This window comes from Macaca fascicularis, chromosome 13 (assembly GCF_037993035.2).
Source record: "Macaca fascicularis isolate 582-1 chromosome 13, T2T-MFA8v1.1".
NCBI lineage: Eukaryota > Metazoa > Chordata > Mammalia > Primates > Cercopithecidae > Macaca > Macaca fascicularis.
In genome coordinates, this window is record NC_088387.1 from 82,806,541 (window position 1) to 82,831,019 (window position 24,479).

General features: G+C 35.4%; 1 protein-coding gene across 10 annotated transcripts in view; it reads left to right on the forward strand.

Annotated features, from left to right (window-relative positions):
• The window catches only part of MAP4K3 (mitogen-activated protein kinase kinase kinase kinase 3), a 189,325-nt gene that overhangs the window by 96,090 nt on the left and 68,756 nt on the right, over nt 1-24,479 (forward strand). For 9 of the 10 annotated variants that reach the window (XR_006691463.3, XM_005576048.4, XM_005576050.4 and 6 more), the window contains 9 exons: nt 525-589; nt 6,423-6,478; nt 7,317-7,364; nt 10,713-10,755; nt 12,285-12,357; nt 17,982-18,113; nt 18,292-18,354; nt 18,442-18,523; nt 18,625-18,735. Coding sequence is in view for 9 of the 10 variants with exons in the window: in XM_005576048.4 (XP_005576105.1) it covers nt 525-589; nt 6,423-6,478; nt 7,317-7,364; nt 10,713-10,755; nt 12,285-12,357; nt 17,982-18,113; nt 18,292-18,354; nt 18,442-18,523; nt 18,625-18,735 (673 nt within the window). In the remaining variant the exon portion in view is untranslated. The remainder of the gene's footprint in view (nt 1-524; nt 590-6,422; nt 6,479-7,316; nt 7,365-10,712; nt 10,756-12,284; nt 12,358-17,981; nt 18,114-18,291; nt 18,355-18,441; nt 18,524-18,624; nt 18,736-24,479) is intronic. The other variant, XM_045368604.2, reaches the window with a different exon arrangement.

Consider the following 24,479-nt stretch of genomic DNA (forward strand, 5'->3'; position numbering starts at 1 on the left):
TATGACTATATGGTTACAACAGCTTATAATTTGAGTATGAGAGAGAAGTGCTATCTAAAGAGAAGCGAGTGAAAAATTTTAACAGTATTTTGGAAAAATCATTGTTGAATCTAAATATGAAGCTAACATTTATATTTTGCCTGTTTTGTTGATGAGAGTGCTAGCAAAGTAGTATACTTTGAGATTTATTGCCATTTGTCTGTGAAGAATCTGGGTAGATGTATAAACTATTGGGAAGGAGAAGTTTTTAACTAAAGGGAAATATTTTCATTATTTGGATGTGCCTGATGACAACTTTGTATCCAACAAATGATGTATTATAAGTTTAAAACCTCAGGTTGGATTATAGTAATACATTATATTAAGTAATTCATATACTCATAAAGATTAATTAGTTATTTTAAAGATAACACGTTGCATTTGTTGTTTTTCAGTGTTACAGCTTACAACCTTAAAATACTTGTTACCTCACACAGACAGTTTTAATCATGAAAATATGATACATGCTTCTTTTCTCTTTATAGGCGAGATAAGCTTTGGATTTGCATGGAGTTTTGTGGAGGTGGTTCTTTACAGGATATTTATCACGGTAAGACCAAAGTTGTATTTTTATAGGGATTAGGTTGAATTTCTTAAAATACAGCTATTTACTATATTAAAACATCAACATTATCTTAAGGAAAGCAAGCTATGTTTTATCATTATATTGTTTGGATATATAAAGGTATTTTAGATATATACGGAAGAAAGGAGGAATCTTTACTATAATTTACAAGTTGGAAAATTAAATGCATTTGAATTATTTGCTAATTCTGAAGAGGCATATTGTAGTTATTTCAAAAATTTAAACTCAGACCTGTAAAAATGCAAGGGCTTTGCTGGTTAATGCTAAGCTGGTAAAATATCCAGTGTATACATGAGTAATGATAATAGAAAGATTTATTTTGTTCTCATATATTCAAGAAATATCAATTAAATGTTTATTCTCTTAGATGCTGCCAGATTCTGAGGAATTAAAAAATGATTAAAACATTTTTCACTGGGAATTCAAGGAGTATATAAGAGAGATTTGTAAAGTAAAATAAACAGCCTTTTGTTTTTCTTCCTTTTCTGTTTCTGTTGGTGGATTATTGTCGCAAACTGCAGATTAGGCTTTTGATTAATGTAAAATAAAATCCTGTCTATTTTCTGAGAAAATATTTTGGACCTTTTTTCTCATTTTGTCACAGAATTCGGGCTCCTGTTTTCTAGTGTGGGACCACTTAAGTAATTTGAGGGGCAAATTGTACTAAAGCAGACATGTAAGACTATTTGGGCCAGAATTTTACTGTTTCTATTTTACTTAATTTCACTTTGTCTTCTTGGCATAGGTTTTACTTAACCTAAATATTGACATAATAGTATTTTACTGGGCTGCTAATTACAGTTGAAATAGGAAAAAGAAAATGATGGATTTTCAGGAATCATTTTAGAAAGCTTAATAAAGAAAATGAGCTATTTACATTGGTCTTTAAAAGATAGGTAAACTGGGTAGAAAAAAGACAAGGGCCGGGTGCAGTGACTCATGCCCTTAATTCCAGCACTTTGGGAGGCTGAGGCGGGTAGATCACCTGAGGTCAGGAGTTGAAGACCAGCCTGGCTAACATGGTGAAAACCCGTTTCTACAAAAATACAAAAATTAGCTGGGCATGATGGCGAGTACCTGTAATCCCAGCTACTCGGGAAGCTGCGGGGGGAGAATTGCTTGAACCTGGGAGGCGGAGGTTGCCGTGAGCCGGAGGTTGCCGTGAGCCGAGATCGCACCATTGGACTGCAACCTGGGCAACAGAACAAAACTCCGTCTCAAAGTAGTAATAATAATAATAATAATAAGACAAAGAAGTGCATTTTCAGAGATGAAGCCTTGGTACAGTAACATGAAGGTGTGACTCATGTGTGATCACTCCTGTCGGTGTGGGCATGGGGTCGGATAGGGAGAGCCTTGAAGACCAGGTAAAGGAGTATGAGAACATTTCTGCTTTATGAAAAGTTACTTTTTTAGGATACTTTTTAGGATTAAGTATAGTTGTTCTTTAATGAATATTTGAGAAACTTTTCTTTATTTGTGTCATTTTGATTTCAAAGTTTCAGTGAAAAGGAAGAGATATTTGGCATTATTTTATATTACAAAACAAATAGTATTTCTAGAAGCTTGTGATTTCCGTGTTAGAAATTCAAATGGCTATTCCCCTGCCCTTTTTTTTGGTTGGAATTTGGGTGAATTTCTCTACTGTTGATTCCCTTCCTAATTGGCTTAATTTCCCTTTTCCTGAAGTTTCTTTTTTTTTTTTTTTTTTTTTTTAAGCATAGTCTTGCTCTGTCGCCCAGGCTGGAGTGCAGTGGCGCAATCTCGGCTCACTGCAACCTCCACCTTCCGGGTTCAAGCGATTCTTCTGCCTCAGTCTCCCGAGTAGCTGTGGGACTACAGGCGCCCGCCACCACGCCGGCTAATTTTTGTATTTTTAGTAGAGATGGAGTTTCACCATATTGGCCAGGTTGGTCTCGAACTCTTGATCTTGTGATCTGCCCGCCTCAGCCTCCCAAAGTGCTAGGATTACAGGCATGAGCCACCATGCCCGGCCTCCTGAAGTTTTTTCAGCAATATTTTAGTGGTAAACGTCCTCAGCGTTTGACCCTCACTATTTGTTGATCATTTAAGTGGGTATAGATAGGTATTTTCTAGGTTGACAGGTATTTTCTTTCAGCATTTTGAAGAAGGTGGGCCATTGTCTTTTAGATTCTATAGTTATTAGAACCTTCTGTCAGTCTGATTATTGATCCTTTGCAGGTAATCTGTTCTTATCTCTAATTCCTTTTAGTCTTTTTCTCTTAATTTCTGGTGTTTCTGGTGCCTAAGAATGGGTTTATTTTTACTTTTTCTGCTTAGGAGTTAACAGGCTTACCTCAGTTTTGCTCTTTTATCATATCTGGACAATTATCAATTGTTATGTCTTCAAATATTTTCTCTCCCAATCTGCAATCTCTCCTTTAGAATCTTAGTTAGATGTACATTAGATCTTCATGTCTCTTCAACTCAATTTCCTATTTACCACTTTTTTGTCCTTCAGGAGAGCACTAGAGATACTCGTATCGATCTTCCAGGTCACTGATTTTATAGCTGTATTAGAACATCCATTAGATTTTATTTTTGGTTACCATATATTTTCATGTCTAGAAATTATTTAGTTCTATTTTACATCTCCCTCCGTTATTTTTTCCTTTGTGTCTTGTTCTTATTGTTTTCATTCCTACTTTTACATCTTTAGTTTTTAAGGAATACCTTTTTTTAGTCATTCTCAGATTGTTTAGTGATTTCATCACATATCCATATGATTGGTCTTAGGTGTCTGATTTTGCTTTCTTCATTAAGAAGCAGGACCAGTTTAGTTACAGAAATAGGTTGTCATGATTCTTACCATTCCATTTTAACCTAACTGGTAGAAGCAACAAAGTAATGTGAATTCGTCAATACTGATTTATTTATACTGGTCAGCAACTGGGTTAGTGGGAAAAAATGGCATTTTTCAGGTACCCTTGGAGGTTCTCATACATGAATACTGGGGATTCATATGCATATACAAAACCCCAAATCCTATCTTTCTGTGTGTTCACTCTTTTGGCTGCACCCAGTTTTCCACCAAATAACCTTTTCATGGCGATGTGTAATACTCTTTGGCTAGTGTATAGTGTTGTATACTTGCACGGTCATATAGGACATATACCTCCATTTATGTGTCTCTCTCTTCTGCCTCAGTTTTATCACATTGTCATTATATAGACAGAATAATTTATTTGATGAAGGGAAAGTTATTTTAATAACCCTAGTGCTTGTGAGGTTTCCCCTTTAACTTTTGTTTACTTTTACTTTGAAGAACAGTAGAACCTTTTATTGTTCCAACATAGTAGGATTTTTTATCTATTTTCCATTGAGCTTTTTGTGTTTGTTTATTTAATATTGTTCTTTAACAACTTTCCACAACCCATTATATCTTTATGGTTAATTATTTTCTCACTTATTTTATAATTTTGGATTTTGAGATCATCATTAATGAGGTTTTTCGGTGGGAATTCTGTGTGGCATTTGAAGGTGTGTCCTTCCAGAGTTTCGTTTTTTGTTTTTGGGTTTTTTTTTTTTTTTTTTTTTTTCTGGGATCCTAGTGACCTCATTGTTTCCAATATATATTTGAACGCTCAATATGAGTAAGGAAGCCTATGGTGGCAAATTCTAAGAGGAGGCATTTTTCCTCCATCCCTATGACAGCCAGAATCCCTAGTTATCTTCTGTGCTTGTCTACACCTTTAATGAGGATGTAGCCCTCTGAGGGTTCTAGTTGTATATGGGTGTTTGTTTTAGCTCTTCTGCAGACCTAGGTCCTTGTCTTCTGTACCGTGTAAAGGATAATGCTAAAGCCCTAGCTTACCAAGATTGACTTTCCCCTAAGAGACAGCTAAAATATTCTTTCACAGTTTTACCTTCTATTTTTCATTTCAGTTTTTGTTTTTGTGTCCTGGGAAGCTATCATACTATTTGTAAACTTAGCTAGTAATTGAAAAGGTTATTTCTGAAAAAAAAAATTTGCCTTTCACTTCTAAGTGTTATTTTCAGATTATCTTATTTATCGTATTATAGAAACAGAAATCTCAAGGAGTTGTATCTTACTGAATGTGTGTGGGCTTGGAAGCCACAGAAGTAAGTTACATGGTTTATCCGTAGACATTTAAACCCAACCCTGTCCTTAAAATAATCTAAGTGGAATAGATTTCTCTCTTTCATAATTGTGAAATACTGCAAGTATTCCAAACTAAACATGTTTACAAATCTGTTAAGTTTTTGTAAATGTGAGTTTACTATCTAGCCAAGGTTTTTATCTTTGGAATTTAATTCAATTTCTAGGATAGTCTCTCCCACTTAATGTATTTCTTTATTCTAAAGTGATTTAATAGTGAAAAAGAAAACTGTTTTATAGTGTACAGATGCTCTGTTTGTGCTGCTATACCAAAATGCCTGAGACTGATTGATTTATAAACAACAGAAATTTATTTCTCATAGCTCTGGAGGCTGGGAAGTGCAAGATCAAGGTGCCAACAGGTTTGGTGTCAGGCAAAGACCCGTTTCTCATAGAGTGCACACAGTGTCCTTACATGGCAGAAGAGATGGAAGGGCAAAAAAGAGTGGACACTGCTTGAAATCTCTTTTATTAAGAGTCTTAATCTCATTCACAAGGGAGGAGCACTCGTGACCTAATCTCCTCCTCAAAGTCCTGCCTCTTTGAGATTAAGTTTCAGCATGAGTTCTGGAGGGACTTAGCAGATGCACACACAGGAAATATTATTTATAAGATTAAGACCTGTATATTGATGTAAAGATGTTCATCATAAGTGAAAAGAGTAGGTTTCAGAATTGTATGTTGTAATATGATTCCACTTATGTGTTTCTGAGATACATAAAGTTTATAAAATGTCTGTTTAAAATCATCTGGTAGATTATAGACCAAACTATTGGTATTGCTTACTGTTGAGTAACATTTTGGATGAAGAAGAGACTTTTAATTTCCAAACTTTTCTATTGATTGAAACTTTTTAGAGTGAACATATGTTAATTTTATAGCTATCTGGCTAGTATTTTTATAAAAAGTATTGATTTAAAACTAGTCATAATACATGTTCTACGTCAGTTGAAAAGCTTTAATAAAAACTAGCTAAACCTGTTGGACATCTTTTCTTTTGATGTTTTAAGAGATTATATTGATGAATGAGATATAAAAATGAGAATATAATTAATTTCAGTGACTACTTCATTCATTCATTCATTCCATAAATATTTATTGGGTTGCTTTTCTGTGCCAGGCACTGTTCTGCACACTAGAGATACAACGATGAGCAAGTCAGATTTTTAAAAAGCAAAAACTTGACTGGGCACAGTGGCTCACACCTGTAATTCCAGCACTTCAGGAGGCTAAGGCGGGAAGATTGCTTTAGCCCAGAAATTCAAGACCAGCCTGGGCAAGATAATGAGACCCCATCTCTGCAAAAAATAAAAAACTAGCCAGGTGTGGTGGCGTGCATCTGTGCCCCCAGCCACTCAGGAGGCTGAGGTGGGAGGATCACTTGAGCCCAGGAGGTCGAGGCTGCAATGAGCTGCTATCGCACCACTGTGCTCCAACCTGGGCGACATAATGAGACCGTGTCTCAAAAAAAAAAAAAAAAGGCAAAAACTGGAGCCAGGCACAGTAAGACAGTAATTCAGGCCTGTAGTCCTAGCTTACATTTCAGTAGAATTGTTTAGGTATATTAAGTCTGTTGCTTAAACTTGCAAAACTTTATTATATATTGAAAAATATGCATTGACTAATTTTATGAGTCTTAACTTTCTTCTTTTGCAGTAACTGGACCTCTGTCAGAACTGCAAATTGCATATGTTAGCAGAGAAACACTGCAGGTAAATCAAGTGCTAATTCAGAAATAACATCTTTCATTAAACTAAGTCTTTACTTATTGTGCATTACCTGTTCAGCAAAGTAAGAACTAAACATTTTAGTTTGGTAAACTCTTAAAATGAGTTTTAATACATTTGAAAATTGTGCAATGAACTCAAATTATATTTCCCAATAAATACTTTAAAGCCTAAATGTGATGATATAACCTAAAATTTGAGCACTATGGATCTGTTATTGTATATTTTCCTCTTAATAACAAAGAAAATTGAGCACTGTCATGGGAATTCAAACACTCTGATACTAATTAGGTATAAACTTTTTAAAAGTTATTTCAGCCGGGCGCGGTGGCTCACGCCTGTAATCCCAGCACTTTGGGAGGCCGAGGCGGGCGGATCACAAGGTCAGGAGATTGAGACCACGGTGAAACCCCGTCTCTACTAAAAATACAAAAAATTAGCCGGGTGCGGTGGCGGGCGCCTGTAGTCCCAGCTACTCAGGAGGCTGAGGCAGGAGAATGGTGTGAACCCGGTAGGCGGAGCTTGCAGTGAGCCGAGATCGCGCCACTGCACTCCAGCCTGGGCGACAGAGCCAGACTCCGTCTCAAAAAAAAAAACAGTTATTTCAAACTGTTTGTAGAATTTACTGAAAATTTTGTTAGAAAAATTAGTCATTTTCTTGATCTTTTTTTAAAGATCTCATTAAAATATGTTAATGATTACTTCTAGATCTCCTGTAAAGATTAAATAAAATACACAGAATACTACACATTTGATCACATAAAATCCCAAAGTGTGCTCTGTGATAAAATCTTGTTTATTTTTCTGTTTTTTGAAACTCCAGGGATTGTATTATCTTCACAGTAAAGGAAAAATGCACAGAGATATAAAGGTATACATTATATTTTTAACATAATCTCTCTTCATTTTTAAATACTCTGATCAGATTGTCTTGGGCAAAATTGTTTTATTTGATAGATTTATCTGAAATGTTACCATAATAAAAATGAGTGATACTTTTAATAGTTTAATTTTTTATGGCAACTTTATTGAGGTACAAGTAACATACCATGAAATTCACCCTTTTAAAGTATATCATTCAGTAGATTAATGTTTTAATAACATTTTAGCTTCTTTGTAGTTATTAGTAAAATGCAGAGTAAGTTTATAGCTTTCATCAAGTTATAGTTTTTAGTAAGTTTTATACTTTGACCATTTCAGTGAGCTTTTGCAGTCTTAAGTCTAAGTCTTAGTCATGCATCAAAATGGATAAACTGACCTTTAACATTTTCTCATAGTCTTCTTTTCTTTTCTTTTCTTTTCTTTTTTTTTTTTTTGAGATAGATTATCGCTCTGTTGCCCAGGCTGGAGTGCAGTGGTGCGATGTTGGCTCACTGCAACCTCCCCCTCCCGGGTTCAAGTGATTCTCCTGCCTCAGCCTCCCGAGTAGCTGGGATTACAGCCACCTGCCACCATGCTTGGCTAATTTTCATATTTTTAGTAAAGACAAGATTTCACCATGTTGGCCAGGCTGGTCTCAATCTCCTGACCTCAGGTGATCCTCCCACCTCGGCCTCCTAAAAATGCTGGGATTACAAGTGTGAGCCACCGTGTCCTGCCTTCTCATAGTCTTTTATTTATTTAGCTGGCAGAGGAGAGCAGGTGCTCTAGATGTGCTGGGGTTAGCTCAGTGGTACAGCAGGTGTTATGGTAGGAATCCTCAGCATATTTCTAAGGATACTGCCATCTCCCCAGTTTAGATTTGTTTCTTTCACTTATTTTTCTTGTCCCTTTTTCTTTGTTCATCCTTCCTCCTATTTCTCTCTTCCTCTTTTGTTTTCGAACATTTTCTCTAACATAAAGATTTTTAACCTTTTATGAGGATAGAGGCTGGGGCAAATCTTATTGCTCTCTGGGTCTCTGATGATAAACCATGAACTGTCTTCTGAGAAAATGCCCTTACGTGCACGTCTTCAAATTTTCCATGAAATTTCAGTGGACTCACAGATAACCTGCTGAGATCCCTCGTTTGAAGGTATTTTTTTTGTAAGCCACTTAAAAGACATAACCAAAGAGCTTTTGGAGTTCAAAGGTAGAAGAGCTCACAGGAAGATGAGTAGCTCAAGAAAGGTTCTGTGTCATTGGCATGTAGATGATCTGGGAGGATTGATAGATTTTTGTCAGAAATGGAAGTTGGAGTACATTTCAAGCAGAGAAAACAATGTGAGCAGGTACAGAAGTTAGAAAGTGTGGGCCATTTCAGAGAACATAAAAACTGTACTATATTATTGAAGAGAAGAGAGTGTGTGAGACTAATTAGAGATGGGACTGGTTGGGTAGTTTGGTGTTCCATTATGCAAGGACCTGTGTGCTAGACTTCAGAGTGTGGGCCTAATTGGGTTGAGATTTGAGCCATCACCACCATTTCTACTCCTGTCTAAGCCACCATAATACTATATCATGTGGTCTTCTGTAATAGCCTTCTGAGTGGTCTCAATGCTCCCATTCTTAGTAGTTTTGTAGTCACTTTTCCACTTGGCGACCAAAGGGACCTTTTCAACCATATCTTGTCACTCTCCTGCTTATAAACCACCATTTGTTTCCCATAACACTCAGTATAAAGTTCAGATGCCTTTACCATGACCTACAAAGTTATACCATGATCTGACCCATGCATTTCCCTGTGACCTCATCTTACACTCCACTTGTCTCTGTTTTACTCATTCTTTTCCAGCCACACTAAACTTGCCAATCTTGGAATATGTTGAGCTCATTCTAGCCCCAGGTCTTCAAATTTCCTCCTCCTTTCCTGAAATAGTCTTCTCCCAGAGTTTGGCGTGGCTCTGTACGCTTACTTCACCCAGATCTCTGCTCATGTATTACTGCTTTTGGAGAGGCCTTCCCTGCCCTGTCTTCAGAGTAATTATCTCTGCCTGACTTTGAATCATTTGTTGGTTCATTCATTCATAGATAGATGATAAATATATATTTATTTTTAGATTTTTTCCCCTACTTGGATGTAAACTCCATGGGAACTGGAACTTATGTATTACTGTAACCCCAGAGCTTAAAATAGCACCTGACTACTAGTGGCCTCTCAGGGAGGGAAGGGATGGAGGAGAGGAAGGCCATGATATACAAGTGACATGATATAAGCTATAACTTAAGAAAGTTAGTCTGAGCTGGAGAAAGGCCAAACTGAAGCCTCTGACAGAAGTCTTAGATGGCTAGGGACTAGATCAAGTTGAAATCCCTGCTCCTAGTCTCTTTCCTTTTTCTTCTTCCCCCACTATTCCATAGAGCTACAGTAGTATCAGTGGGTGGGTGCAGCTCAGCTTCACTGGTGACATTTGGAGTTTGGGAGCCTTTTTCTTTCTGCCCAATGCCCTATCTCCTGAACTAGTCTTCTACTGTTTCTTCCTCACGTTGGTTGAGAGTAGGAGGATTCCCAGTATTTTTTCCACCAAACCCATACTTACATGATTGATGGCACCTTGGACCAAAGAGTCTACAATACCTTTGGGATATAGTATTTCTACCTCTTCCAAAAGCTTTGAGCTTATTGAAGATGAAGTCATCATTATCTTCTTTGAGCTTAGGTCAAGAAGCAAAAGTGGCTAAAATGCAGCCAGATCATGCAGACGAATGACATTTTAATTGTGTGGGCCTGTGGCTAGTTGTTTATATACTGGATGGGCCTAAGTGCTTGGCAAGGCACATTAGGGTAGATAACCTCATGTACTAAGCAGCGTGTACTAAGGTACAGTCTCATATACCAACCCTGTTCAATTGATGGTGAGTTCCTAGAAAGGGAGGTTCTTAAAAAAAAAAAAGAAGAAGAAAACCACACACAAAAACGCAGGAAAGAATAATTAAGTTTAAAGTGTAATGTAAACAGTTGAAAATGCTTTGTAAGGTTACATTTTAGTGTAATAATAGTGTTTGATCAACGAGGAAATAACATTTTGATGAAAACATATATCACTTTTATATTAACATTCATACTATGTTAGTAGCAGCTTTTTTGCAAGGCAGAACATTTTATAAGGATAGTCAAATTGCCTAAAAAGTGGACAGTAGATTTACCTGTGACTCTAATGATATAACATTTTAATTAAGCACACTTTAAGTATTTCTAGGTCTAAGGCTGTGATTATTTTAAATATGTATATTTAGTATATATGTGCTGTCTGATAAAATATCTATTTCCTACTTTAACTAAAATATTGTTATTTTAAAGGGAGCTAACATTCTGTTAACGGATAATGGTCATGTGAAATTGGGTAAGTAAATTGGAATTTTGTCACATGCACAACTCTATTCTAAAATGTAGTGAAGTTTATGTTTTCCTTTGTAGGACCAGGTTTTCCCTCTCCTAAGACGGCATCTATGTATTTTTAGATGGAAATCTCGTTGCCGTGCCATCGCCTCTCTGTATCCACTTCCCTTAAACAGGGATAAAGTCTGTCCTTCACATGAGACAATTTGTTGTAAAGATACTGTGAAAGAATATCCTTCTGAAGTCTTTCACCCCTAAACCCAGGAATGGGACTTCTATAATAGTAAGAAATCTGTACAGAATTACCTTGTAACCAAAAAAGAAGACAAATATAAAAAAATCAGTAACTCCAAAAACACTTTATTCTTTACATAAAGCTTTTAAAATAAAAAACAGCATTACTTATTTAAGAATGTAATTTAGATGCTGAATGTTGCTTTATTTCAAACAGTAACTTATTTTATAACTTTAGGTTGTTAAATTTTCAATTAAAATAGAGTTCAAAACCTAAATAATGACTTATTTTGCAAGTTTAAGACAGAACAAATGTTCATTATAGTTTTATGAACAAAGTCATGTTTGTTAGTATTAAATGAAATAGTTAATAACAAATACCAGTTATTTTAAACGATGTCTATTAGATAAACCCAAATTAAAAAGAAGTATTTTATAAAAATATAGATACAACTATTTTGGACTATAACCTGTGAGATTAATCAGATTTAAGAACATGTATCTAGAAATAACATAATAAAAATTTCCTACGTGGCTTCTAAATATGGGAAAAGCAGAAAAGATACGTCCTGTTCTTTTTAGTTATCTATTGATTGCTTGGTGAACAGTTTTTATCAGCAGTTTAATATTTTGTGCCAGTGTTATGTGCCTCACTCAAAGACATACTATTTATATCTTACTTGAGAAGGATTTAGAAGTCATCATTAGTAAAATAGAAAATATTAGATCTCCAAATATTTATCTTAAAGAATAGTAACAAATCATACATAAAAATAATCTCCTGATAGGGACTGATATTGGTACTAAATGTATTCTTAAGTTTGGGGATATTCTGATTGGATGTCTTTTCAAGCTACAAGTAGACTTACTGGTTTATCTGATGTCATTCACGGGTATGGAGAAAGTGAATGGAATATAATGTCTCTTAAAGATCCCTTCCAGTGATATTCCTTGGATTTCTAGTCCTGAGAATTAGAAATTACAATATTAATAAGTCTGGCAATTTACATTCTCTCAGCTATAACTTTCTCATCAAAATTATTTGATCTTGACCTTGGTTGTTACTTGATTTATATGGGAATATACGGGAATCTATTTGGCTGTGATATGTATTCACTACTTTGTGATATTTTAATGCTAGTCCATTAAAGTTAAAATTTGTAATGTGATGTTTGAGAATATCCCATATTGCTGTGAAATTAACTTAATAAAAATAACTTTTAAAAGTTTCTTCTTATGTTGCCTTAAACAATTTTATTGTCTGTCAGTTTCCTAAATGTTTCTCATTTTTTTTAATAGCTGATTTTGGAGTATCTGCACAGATAACAGCTACAATTGCCAAACGGAAGTCTTTCATTGGCACACCATATTGGTAATTGTATTTTAATTGATATTTAATATTTTGTTCTATCATTAATGGATATACCATTTCTAAAAAACAGACTGGTCAAAATTTTTCAGACTAAGACAGATTAAGGAAAAAGTCATCAACCGGCAAAGTAATTTAGGCATGTACACTTACGAGTGGATTACATGGCCAGAAAATAATCTACCATGTTATTTTCCATTAAGCAGAAAAGGCTTTAATGATTGATATGGCTTTCAGGAACCTTAATATTAGTTCTAGCCTTGCTGGAAAATCCTGACTCTTTTTCCTTACATTTCTCGTGTATTTTCACAGGTGTTTTTATATCTTTCTTCACCCGCATTTCCAGTCCATATTGTGATTAATCTTTCAACATTACATTATTTAAGTACCTCTTAGCTAAAAACTTTTTGGCATGTCTTGGTTGCCTATAGGATCAAATGCAGATTTCTTGACAGTTGAGTCTTCTGTGGTCTGGCCTCTGTCTGCTTCATTAGCCTTAGCTCCCACTAGTCTTCTCCATGGACCTTCCTTTCTAGCCATGTTTGTCTGTTAGATACTGATCATAGTGTAAAAACTATCCTACTCGTGTATTTATTTACAGAATAGTTTTTGGCCACTTACTATGTGCTAGATGTGATATTAAGCAGTATGATTATAATGGTGGATTGGTATAGAGCTTTTTTTGTTCATACCATTACTTTGAAGTAACAACACCCTGGAATCCTTGCTTTCAGTTTATGTGCAACCACTCCCCTGATGCCCTCTTCGTCTGACCTATCAGTAGTCATATAGCACTAATTGCTACTACTAATTTTTTTATATTTAGAATATGACATATATGCCATTTTCATGATTTATCTTTTTATCAATATATATTTTAAAAGTCAAATAATGCTAAAAAGGCATATGGGAAAAACTCTTGTAACTTCTGCCATCTCTAGCATTATTCATTTACAGATACTGTGTTATGATAGTTGAAGATCTTAGCTCTCTTCATTCATCTTACAGTCATCTTATCTTTCTAGTGTACTTTGCTGAGTCAGTTAACAATACTTTCCTGAAAACAGTTTTTCCTGATTTTAGTAATTTCTTTTTTAATTTACTTAGTTTCTTGTTTCTGTTTTTAAATCCCTGATTAACACTTCCCATACCTTCCCACATTTTACAGTTTTGTACGATGCCTCTGTATAATTTTCTATACCATAAAGTCTATCACATTATCTGTCAGTGCTGATTTTTGTCTGGTTGATGTTGCTTTGTTTTTGTTTTTGTTTTTTTACCTAGAATAATCCTTCCTGGAGTCATCTTCCCTCCTGTTCCAGTCTGGACTCTTTAATTCTCCAGCTCTTTTGCCTAGCTCTGCTCTGGCTGTTTTTCATCTTCAGCTTAGCGTTCCTTTCTTGGATTCTAGGTCTTCTTCTTTCATGATGTACTCCTTCCTTTGTGATTGACACACATACTATTATCTTTCTGAGAAAGGGTGCATGGGGAGTAACATTTTTGAGATTTTGCATGTGTATCCTTGTACATAATTGATAATTTTGGTGGGAATTCTAGGATAAGGTTTTTGAAGTATTGCACTAGTGTCTTCTGTGGTGCCCATGGTGTGATGCCATTATGATACATGATCTTTTGAATGTAACCCCCCCCACCCCAGAATCATTCCTGGTGTTTTGATATTCCATAGTTATATACCTCAAAATATGGTGTTTTGATTGTTTTTACTTTTATTCATTGTACTTGGCATTTGTGCTTTATAATCCAGACTCATGTCTTTTCAATTTTGGGAAGTACTCTTGTATTACTTCTTTGATAATTTCTTTGCTATACTTTTTCCTGCTCTGTATGGAACTCATTGGTTGTATCTTGGACCACTTAAATTAATCTGTTAATTTTCTTCTATTTTCTCTAAGAACAAAAAAATCTTTTTTGTTCTACTTATAAGAGTTCCTCAACTCTTTACATTTGTATTTTCATGATGGAGACTTCCCTCAAATGTCTACTAATCCTTATATTTTGGTTCACTTTGAAGAGCACAGCACTGAAAACTGGTTCATAACTCTGGTTGTGGGAAGTCAGGTGTAAACCTGGTTGTTAGTGTTCTAGAACTGGTCAAGTGAAGGAAGCAGAGGTATTCATTGTTCTATATACGTACTTCTACTTAATCATGTCCTCTCCCTTTAACCTCTTCACTCCTTGGTTCCTGGTGTCTCTTGAGTCTGCAGTCTCTCTTCTTCGTCTTGGTCCTTATCCAATGGGAATCGGGAGGGAATAGTTACTGGGACTTAATGGATAAGAGTAGGAATGCCAGGGACTGACTGTTGACACTTTCTAATACTCCTGTTTCCAGCCCAGCCTCAACCCCACTATTGCTACTTTTTAAACCTAACTTGTCAACATTTCCAGGATGTTTGAGGCTCGTTGGCTGCTAGTTGTTGTTCTTTTCCTTGGCACCTGCTTGGGTTTGCCCTGCCTCCTGTTTGCTACATCATTTACTATTCTATTTTTCGTCTGCGTGTTACGGTTTTAGGTAAAATATGTCTGCTGGACTTAGTCTAAGATGGTGTGTATGTATATTTCTCTTTGTTCATCTCATTATTGTTTTGGGTTGAGTGGAGTGAGGGCTTGAATTGCTGTCATTTTTAAGTACACTATCTTCTCAGTTTTATTGTAAACATCTCTCATTAAATCTTCAGGATCTGACTTGATTCTTTACAGTATTCATTCACTGAATGTTAATGGTGACATTTCCAACTCCAGTTTCAGAGGTTAAAAATTTATATCATTACTCTTACAATAATGTGGGAGATATCTTGGGAACATGTGAAATTGTGAATTAGGTAAAGTTAATTTTGGGAACACTCTCCCTGTATGTGTCTTTCTGGTATTGTATCTTTCCTACCTAAAATCTAAGAATTTAGAACCTCTCTCTTCCCAAGTGATTAGGTCAGCAGTTAATCAGTTGTTCGAAGTCTGCTTGAAATGACAGTTCTCAAAATTAACAGATATGTACCTTAAATGTTTTATTTCAATTTAAGACACATATGTACATTTATTCAACAGTCTGGTATAGAATCAAGGCCTGTTCTTTGAGTAGATCACTTACTAGAGTTCCATTTTAGTAATGCAAACCACACACAGCCCAATGCATCAACTACATTTCTTAGTCAGGTTTATTGAGGTATAAATTTATCCTTATTAGATATACAGTTGTACAAATTCATACAGTAGTATGAATGTTGAGAAACTTGTATGCTGTGGTGGTAAGAAACCACCAGAACACATTGACACTATCCAAAGAATTTTTTATCTTGCCTCTTTTTAGTAAATGCTCTCCTTCCATCCGTAGCATCTGGGAACCCCGATCTGATATCTGTCTCTATATTTGTGCCTTTTCCTTGAGTGGCATACAGATGGCATCATATAAGCTGTAGCCTTCCCAGTTTTCTGCCATTGTCATGTTTTTATGTAACGTACCAGTTTTTTTGGCTCATCTTTAGAAGTTTGCCTTTCTAAAAGCAAAGTCTTTCTAAAGTATTCACTAATTCTTGTTTGTTTGTTTTTGTTTTTGTTTTTTGAGATAGGGTCTCACTCTGTCACCCAGGCTGGAGTGCAGTGGTATGATCTCAGCTCACTGCAACCTCTGCCTCCCAGGCTCAAGCGATCCTCCCACCTCAGCCTCCCAAGTAGCTAGGACCACAGGCATGCACCACCACGCCCAGCTAATTTTTGCATTTTTGGTAGAGACGGGATTTTACCATGTTGCCCAGGCTGGTCTCAAACTGTGAGCTCAAATGATCCACCTGCCTCGGCCTCCCGAAGTGCTAGGATTACAGGCATGAGCCACTGCTCCCAGCTAGCTCACTAACTTTTAAACCTTCATTATAACTATGTGTTTACAATAGCAAGTGTAACTGGAATAAACAGTTTCAGAGATGAACCCAGTTGACTGTGATAAGCACACAACTTAGCTGGCTGGAGTAGACATGTACTAAGTGGAATATTTCCCTTGTATTTTCATAGAGGAAGGGAGAGCATCAACTAATGTGGTGAGCTAGTAAGGCAAGTTAAAAGCTATCACTTGTATGCATTTCCCACTCCACTAGGGCATTTCTACCAGCTACTTCAAATCTAGTCTTCATAAAAGTAATAACTGACAATTTGAAATTCACTTTTCTTACAGTAATTTAAATTTTCATAAGATCTGTTTCAGATTTAGAAGATTTCAAGACCAGGGGTTTGAAAGTTAGAAGGTTTTTTGTTTTTAACTTTACTGACTTACTTGACCTTCCTGAAATCATACCAGGAAGATAAATGTGTATTTGTAAGATTATCTAGACTGCTCTTTAGTATGGAAGAGTTGAGATGTTTATTTCAATTAATTGCTTTTTAAAATATTGTTTAGGATTTGAAATGTTTTATATTTGAAAATTAATAATTTAAATCAGTCAAATTCAAATTTATGGAAGTATAATTAGAATGAGACTGTAGCAAAGTAAAGAGAAACAAAAAAATTACTGAATTTGGGTAACTTTCCTCCGAATAAATACATTTTTTAAAAGTAGACACTCATTTTTATAACTTTTCCATTATTGTAATAGAACTGGAAAAAATGCCAAATAAGTTTTTAGTAAATATGAATTAAATAGTAAATATGAAGATTCTTGGTGCCCAAAGGAATAGTTTTGGTGAAGTAAAAACGGAGATTGCCAGGTTGCAGTTTTTTGATAAAAGGAAGTAGAGCTATAGATTGTTTATTACAAATATTATTTATTGAATTTTGCATGTACAGAGAGATTGGGAGCGTGAATGAGTTTTGGACATGTTACTCTATGAAAATTGTACAATTTTATAAACCTTTTTAGTAGCTAGTGTAAGGAAGTAACAATGGAATCACCAGTAGGGGACTGAAGTGGAGGGTCTTCTTTAAAAACATTTGTAAACAAAGGTTTAATTGACTCACGGTTTTGCATGGCTGGGGAGGCCTCAGAAAACTTGTAATCATGGAATAAGGCAAAGGGGAAGCAGGCACCTTCTTCACAAGGTGACCGGAGAGAGCACGCGGGGAAAACTGTCACTTTTAAAACCATCAGACCTTGTGAGAACCCTCTCACTATCATGAGAAAAGCACAGGGGAAACTGACCCAATGATCCAATCACTTCCTACCAGGTCCCTCCCTCGGCACACATGGGGATTACAGTTTGAGATGAGATTTTGGGTGGGGGCACAGAGCCAAACCATATCATTCTGTCCCTGCCCCCTCCCAAATCTCATGTCCTTTTCACATGTCAAAACCAGTCATGCCTTCCCAACAGTCCCCCAGAGTCTTAACTCATTCCAGCATTAACCCAAAAGTCCAAATCCAAAGTCTCTTCTGAGGCAAGGCAAGTCCCTTCCACCTATGAGCCTGTAAAATCAAAAGCAAGTTACTAATGAAGTGGAAGGTCTTATGAGATGTCAAGATTTTGGAAAAGGTGAACCTTTTAAGTACTACGTATTTCTTTTTCAAAAACCAAGGCCTAAATGGGCCTTAATTTAGATAGTGATAATTCCTTGTGCCTCTGGGTGGGAGTATAAAGGAAAACATGTAACAGAAGGTTTTTATTTTCTGGAATATTTATTTCAGGATGGCTCCAGAAGTTGCAGCTGTTGAGAGGAAGGGGGGTTACAATCAACTCTGTGATCTCTGGGCAGTGGGAATCACTGCCATAGAACTTGCAGAGCTTCAGCCTCCTATGTTTGACTTACACCCAATGAGGTCAGTGCGTCATCATTGAAGAATCCTATGCTTAAGGTTTTTTTCCTCTTAGTATGTGAACAAGTAATTTTCTTAGTCTTGTTTTATCTTATTTGGGGAATAAATAGTAATAGAATTTGTGTAATAGATTAAAATGTGAAATATTAAAATGCTGTGTAATGATTTGTTGATTTTTCAGGGCATTATTTCTAATGACAAAAAGCAATTTTCAGCCTCCTAAACTAAAGGATAAAATGAAGTGGTAAGTATTTTTATGTTATTTACTTTTATGGTAAGATGAGCAAAAAATGAATTGGAATGTAAAAGTCTAATTTTCTGAATTTCTTAGGTCAAATAGTTTTCATCATTTTGTGAAAATGGCACTTACCAAAAATCCAAAAAAAAGACCTACTGCTGAAAAATTATTACAGGTATTATTTTTGCCCTGAAATATATATATATTTTTCAAAAGATAAAATGTCATTCAATCAGATTTATAGTAAGTGTTTTGCATTGTATTTAATTTTTATAGCATCCTTTTGTAACACAACATTTGACACGGTCTTTGGCAATTGAGCTGTTGGATAAAGTAAATAATCCAGATCATTCCACTTACCATGATTTCGATGATGATGATCCTGAGGTAAGAATTGTTTTTACCAACTGGCATATATAACATGTATGTGTGTATGTATATATGTATGTCTGTCTGTATGTCTCAAAATCTCTTTTTTTTTTAATTTTGGGGACTAGTTTAAAAAAGCTCTTGAGGGAACAATTAATTCTTTGTCTTTGCCTTTCGTGGAAAGTCAAATGCTAGGTTTTTCTTACTCACTACTTATAGGTGACTATAGTATGAAAATGGCAAAGGCAAATCATTTAATCCTCTTGTTGAAATCATTGTGGTTATTTCAAAATAGCCATTTTCGATGAAGTTGCCAAATAAATCATTCACTGTAAAAGGGAAAGCAAATGGGAAGTGCCTAAACAAGACATTCGAATATTCAAAATTTCCCCTTAGTTTGCTTCTCAAAAAGAATCCTCAGTTTGGCACGGTGGCTAATGTCTGTAATCCCATCACTTTGGGAGGCTGAAGCAAGAGGGTTACTTGAGGCCAGGAGTTTGAACCCTGTCTGGACAACATAGCAAGACCCCGTTGCTATCTTTAAAAAAAAAAATTCTTATACAATGCTTCATGAATTATTAGAGGTTAGTAGGAAGTATAGGCTTCACTGCTGGTGACTAAAGCTCAGTTATTCACCATGGAAATGTTTTAAAATGAGCCTGTATAGTTGTTAATAAAATAATTCTAATATGACAGAAGCATTGATATTAATGGAAGCTTCACTTCTGTTTGCATGTGTAACATTCCTAGCACTGCTAATAGTTGTGGCAATCAAGATAAATTCAGTATATGTGACATGGCAGAATTCTGTTATTGGGTCTGTAACAGAAGGTGGATCGCCTTTAACTCTACTGGCTTTATGGGAAGCCCTTAAAAATGTTATAAATTTCGTTGATGACTGAAGGTGAAGTGTTTAGAAAGATGGTCACAGATTGTCTCATGTCAGAGAGAGCCTTTCTATCAATTCTGCATTGTCCCAGATTGCCGTCTTCTGATAGATAAGCTATTTGTCCTTTTGTTTAAAGGTCTGGAAAGGAGTTTGGAGCATAAAAATGTAAGAAATGTAAAGTGTAATTAACCTTATAATTATACTATAAAGAAGTGTTTTTTGTTTTGTTTTTGTTTTTGTTTTTGTTTTGAGACGAGTCTTACTCTATTGCCCAGGCTGGAGTGCAATGGCACACTCTCAGCTCACTGCAGCCTCCACCTCCTGGGTTCAAACGATTCTCCTGCCTCAGCCTCTGAGTAGCTGGGATTATAGGAGTATACCACCACGCCCAGCTAATTTTTGTATTTTTAGTAGAGATGGAGTTTCACCATGTTGGCCAGGCTAGTCTCGAACTCCTAACTTTGTGATCTGCCCACCTCGGCCTCCCAAATGCTGGGGTTACAGGCATGAGCCACTGCACCTGGCCTAAAGAAGTTTTTTGGTGTTGATTTGCTTAATTTTATTTTTAAGAAAGTCAAGTTTTATAAACTCTTCTAGTCTTATTTAGTATAAAGGCAGTCCTTGATGTGCATGGTAGTATGGTACTGTAAAAATGGCTGCATAAGCTAAAATTCTGCAAAGTAATCTTAATAATCAGTGGGAAAAATTTTAATTGTTTCATGACCTTTAAAATTTTTTGTTAAAGCATAAACTCTGTTACTGTCAGTTATAATTATAGAAATGTGAAAAAATGGTAAAACTATTATTTACAGTGTGCTATAAATACTAGAATCATTGAGAATTAACATGTTTCATTTCTTTGTTAATTTTTTTTTTAACTTATCTAGCAATCTGCTTATTGAGTAGTTTGCTTCTTATCATTTGTCCGTGACACAGAACAAGTATCTTTTCTATGCCTTGGCAAACTGTCATATTCCTTTCTAATTTTCTTTCTAATCATGATGTGCATCTGTTATTTACATAGTAATTTGTGAACTGAAAGGCCACCCATAAAGTTTATACTTTATGCAATTACAATTAATATACAGTGGTAACTGTTATTTGAACCATGTTGTAGGGAACTAGTGTTATTTAACTAAATTATGATAACTGAAATTGGTGCATAACAGAACTGTAAAACAAGGTCTGCCTATATCCTTTTCAGTGCACTAAATGCTACAGGATTGTGTCTTACCTCACCCTATGTACTTGTCATGTCTTTTTAAAAATGTATTCAAAGAACAGAAATAATAAACCAAATAGAGAAGCAATCTGTGGAATGAAGATTCTTCTAAAACTTTCTCAAATAGCAGGGAAAGAAATTCATCTTTCTGATCCAGACATTGTTTTGGTATTATAATTATAAATTGTTATAAATCTCTATGGTAAGTAGGTAAAATAAAGGAATTTAATTATTCCAGGGATAGGATGTAAGAAATTCGTAACATTTTTATTTGCAAATAATTTGTCATTATAATTGCTAAGTGCAGTGTTGTCACTCAAAATATGAATGTATCTAAGTATTTTAGCACTTAAACTGTGAAACTAAAACTATTGTATGCATACTCTTAATAATAAGGGTGGGCTCAGTGGCTTATACCTGTAATCCCAGCACTCTGGGAGACCAAGGCAGGCGGATCACCTGAGGTCAGGAGTTTGGGACCAGCTTAGCTAACATGGTGAAACCCGTCTCTACTAAAAATACAAAAATTAGCCAGGCATGATGGCTCACGCCTGTAATCCCAACTACTCGGGAGGCTGTGGCAGGCGAATTGCTTGAACCTAGAAGGCGGAGGTTATAGTGAGCCAAGATCATGCCGCTGCTTATGTATACACACACACACACCACATCTAAGTCTTAGTTTAAGTTTTTTGTAGGTTGTTCTCTGTGGAAGAAAGTTTGACTTTTTAATGTTGAGTTCCTGTGTAGTTTCTATTTTAGAAGTAATTACACAGTGGTGTAATTCTAATTCTGATTTTTATTCAGTTTTCGTCTCCTATATGTAAGCCCACTTACTATGTACAGCATTATAAGATTTAACACTTTTATTAATCTCTTATGCTAATAAATTAATGATTTATGCTGTTTAAACTGGGAAGGTAAAACTGTTCTCAGAAATAATCATGGGTTTCATCCTTGTTCATTAATAACAGTCTGTGTGAGCAACCTTCATGTTACCTGTTTTTGTTTGGTTTTGCTACTATATATTAGATCAAAAGTCTAGGGTTTTTCCTAGCTCTATGGCTAGCTAGCTGAATGCCCTGCCACTTAATTTTAAGTCTCAGTATCCTCATCTATGGAATGAAGAATAATGCTTGTTTCACAAGCTTAAGGATATAATGCTAAGGTGCATCAAAACACTTTGTAAACTAAAAAGCAGGTTGCACGTGTAAAATTTAAATACCTAATTTTTGAAATTACTTTTGCTACTGTTTCACCATCACAAGTGTTTAATATTTCAGTCTTTTAAATTTGTGTATTTTTTTCCCTGAGGTGTACCTACACTGTGAATAGTTTGAGTCTTGTTCTTGATTTGCCGAATTGAATCTAAGACTTAGAGCTTAATGTTTATGAATTCTGTTTCCACAAAGATAGATCTAAGAGTGTATCTCCTTCAAAGGTAATACAATAGCTTCAAAGGTAGCATTTCACCCACAGAGGAAGCTATTGGGTATTGCAATAATTACATGAAATAGATGCTGGTTGAGAGACCTTAGTGTGAGTATGGAGCTGCAAAAGTTTTTTGAATAAGACCTCTTTTACTTCCAAAGGTTATCGTAATGTCCATGAATTAACATTAAGTAGAACTCATCTCCATCTACCCACCTTCAGAATATTCCTGTGTGAAGTTGGCAGTGCACATAGAATGGTTTTAATAAAGGAAAAAGAGAGAAAATAGAGGACTACTCCTCCCAGAAAAAATCATTAACCCATTTATGCCTGGTGTTCTGTTATTAGAACTAGGCTTGTGGGAGTTATTTATATCCTTCTGCTCAAGGCCATCGTCAAGGTTTGATTTTTCACACACACAAAAATTTGCAACCTCAGGCATAAATCGGTTAATGCCTTTAGCATTACTTCACTGCATTTATGTCTTATCCTTTTGATATAAGAAGTTGACACAGATTTTTTAAATTGCAGTCTTCTTCTCTGCAATAGGGAAGGCTACTTGCAACTTGTAAACAGCTACAGAATTATTGAAATACTTAATTTTTGACTATTTATTTATATTCAACTCGATGAACATTCACTGGGGACCTGCTGTAGATAAAACATTGTTTCCTAATCTTGAGAAGTTCACCATTTCAGGAGAAGGAAAAACAGCCAGCTTTTGTTAGGGAAGTCAGAGCAGATATCACAAAGGAAGTGACATTGCTAGAAAGGAGTTTGCCAATAGGAAGATGCCAGAAAGACCAAAGTTTAAAAAATAAAAATAATGGTCAAAGAATTGGGGACTTTTAAAAACTCATCAAGACATTTAAAAAATGATAGCCATTCCCCATATCTAAGTGTTTGAATACACTAGCTTTCATAAATTTTAGAAATGGTAAAATATGGTCTTTAGCCTTAAGTAAGATTCATATAAAAATGAATGCAATCAAGAGAAGGTTGCATATGGATTAAGAGCACATCAGGTATGTGAGTGTTTGTTATTTCCTTTGTTCCGGTTCTTATCTACTAAACAGTAGATTAGTGGATTCTTCTTACATTAAATAATAGCTTACCATATGACTTTTTATAGTAGAAATATTTAGACTCTTGATTTTGAATTTTAAGAGATGTTTGACAAGATAAATATTACTTGAATTTGTACTATCATTAACAGTTACCTTTCTTTAAAAACATTGAAAATACAGTTGTCCCTTGATGTACACAAGGGATTGGTTCCAGTACCCTCAAGTATACCAAAATCCGTGCATACCCAAATCCTACAGTCAGCCCTGCAAAACCCACATGTACGAAATGTTGGTCCACCGTATACATGGGTTTTGTATCCCCAAGTAATCTGCATAGAAGTGGACTTCTGAAGTTCAAACTTTTGTTGTTCAAGGATAAACTGTACATGGAGTGAAGAAACAATAAGGTTTTACTTTCCATGTTTCTTAAAATTCCTAGCAATTTTAGGGGAGAAAACTGGGGTAAGGAGGTTCTTTGTAGTTGTGGTTTGAAAAAAAAAAGTATGTAATTGAGTGTATATACTTGAAAAAGATGAGAAGACCTAAAAGTAAATTTGACAGCATTAAACAAGTATTGGTATTTGCTTGTAGGAATTCTCGATCTGAGCACTGTTGACATTTTGAGCCAGACAATCCTTTGTTTTGGGAGGGCTGCCCTGTGCATTCTAGAATGTTTAGCGGGATTTCTGGACTCTTCCCATTAGTTGACAGTTAACACCCTTTAATCCCAAGTTGTGACGACAAAAAAATGAACCCAGATATTGCCAAATGTCTCCTCAGGGACAAAATTACCCCTGGTCAAAAACCACTGGCTTGTGTTACCTAGGATTTATCATATTGTCTATGTCTTCCCTTCCTGTACAAACTTGACATTCTCATCTAGCTCCCGTTGCAAAGGGCCTGTTATTTGTATTTATGTTATTTGATGATACAATAATCGTAGAACTTTAAGATGATAAAAGTTGAATAAGCATGAAATGGTTTATAAGGGCAGAGTTTTGTTTAAGAAGTAATAAAAATAATTTTAATCACATGGCATGTAAAGCATTGTTTAAAAAAATAGACACCGTGCATCATTGTGAATGGCTTGTTTCTTTAAATGCCATTTATTATAAAGATTATTTTCATCATTGCTTCTCTAAATACCATGTATTAG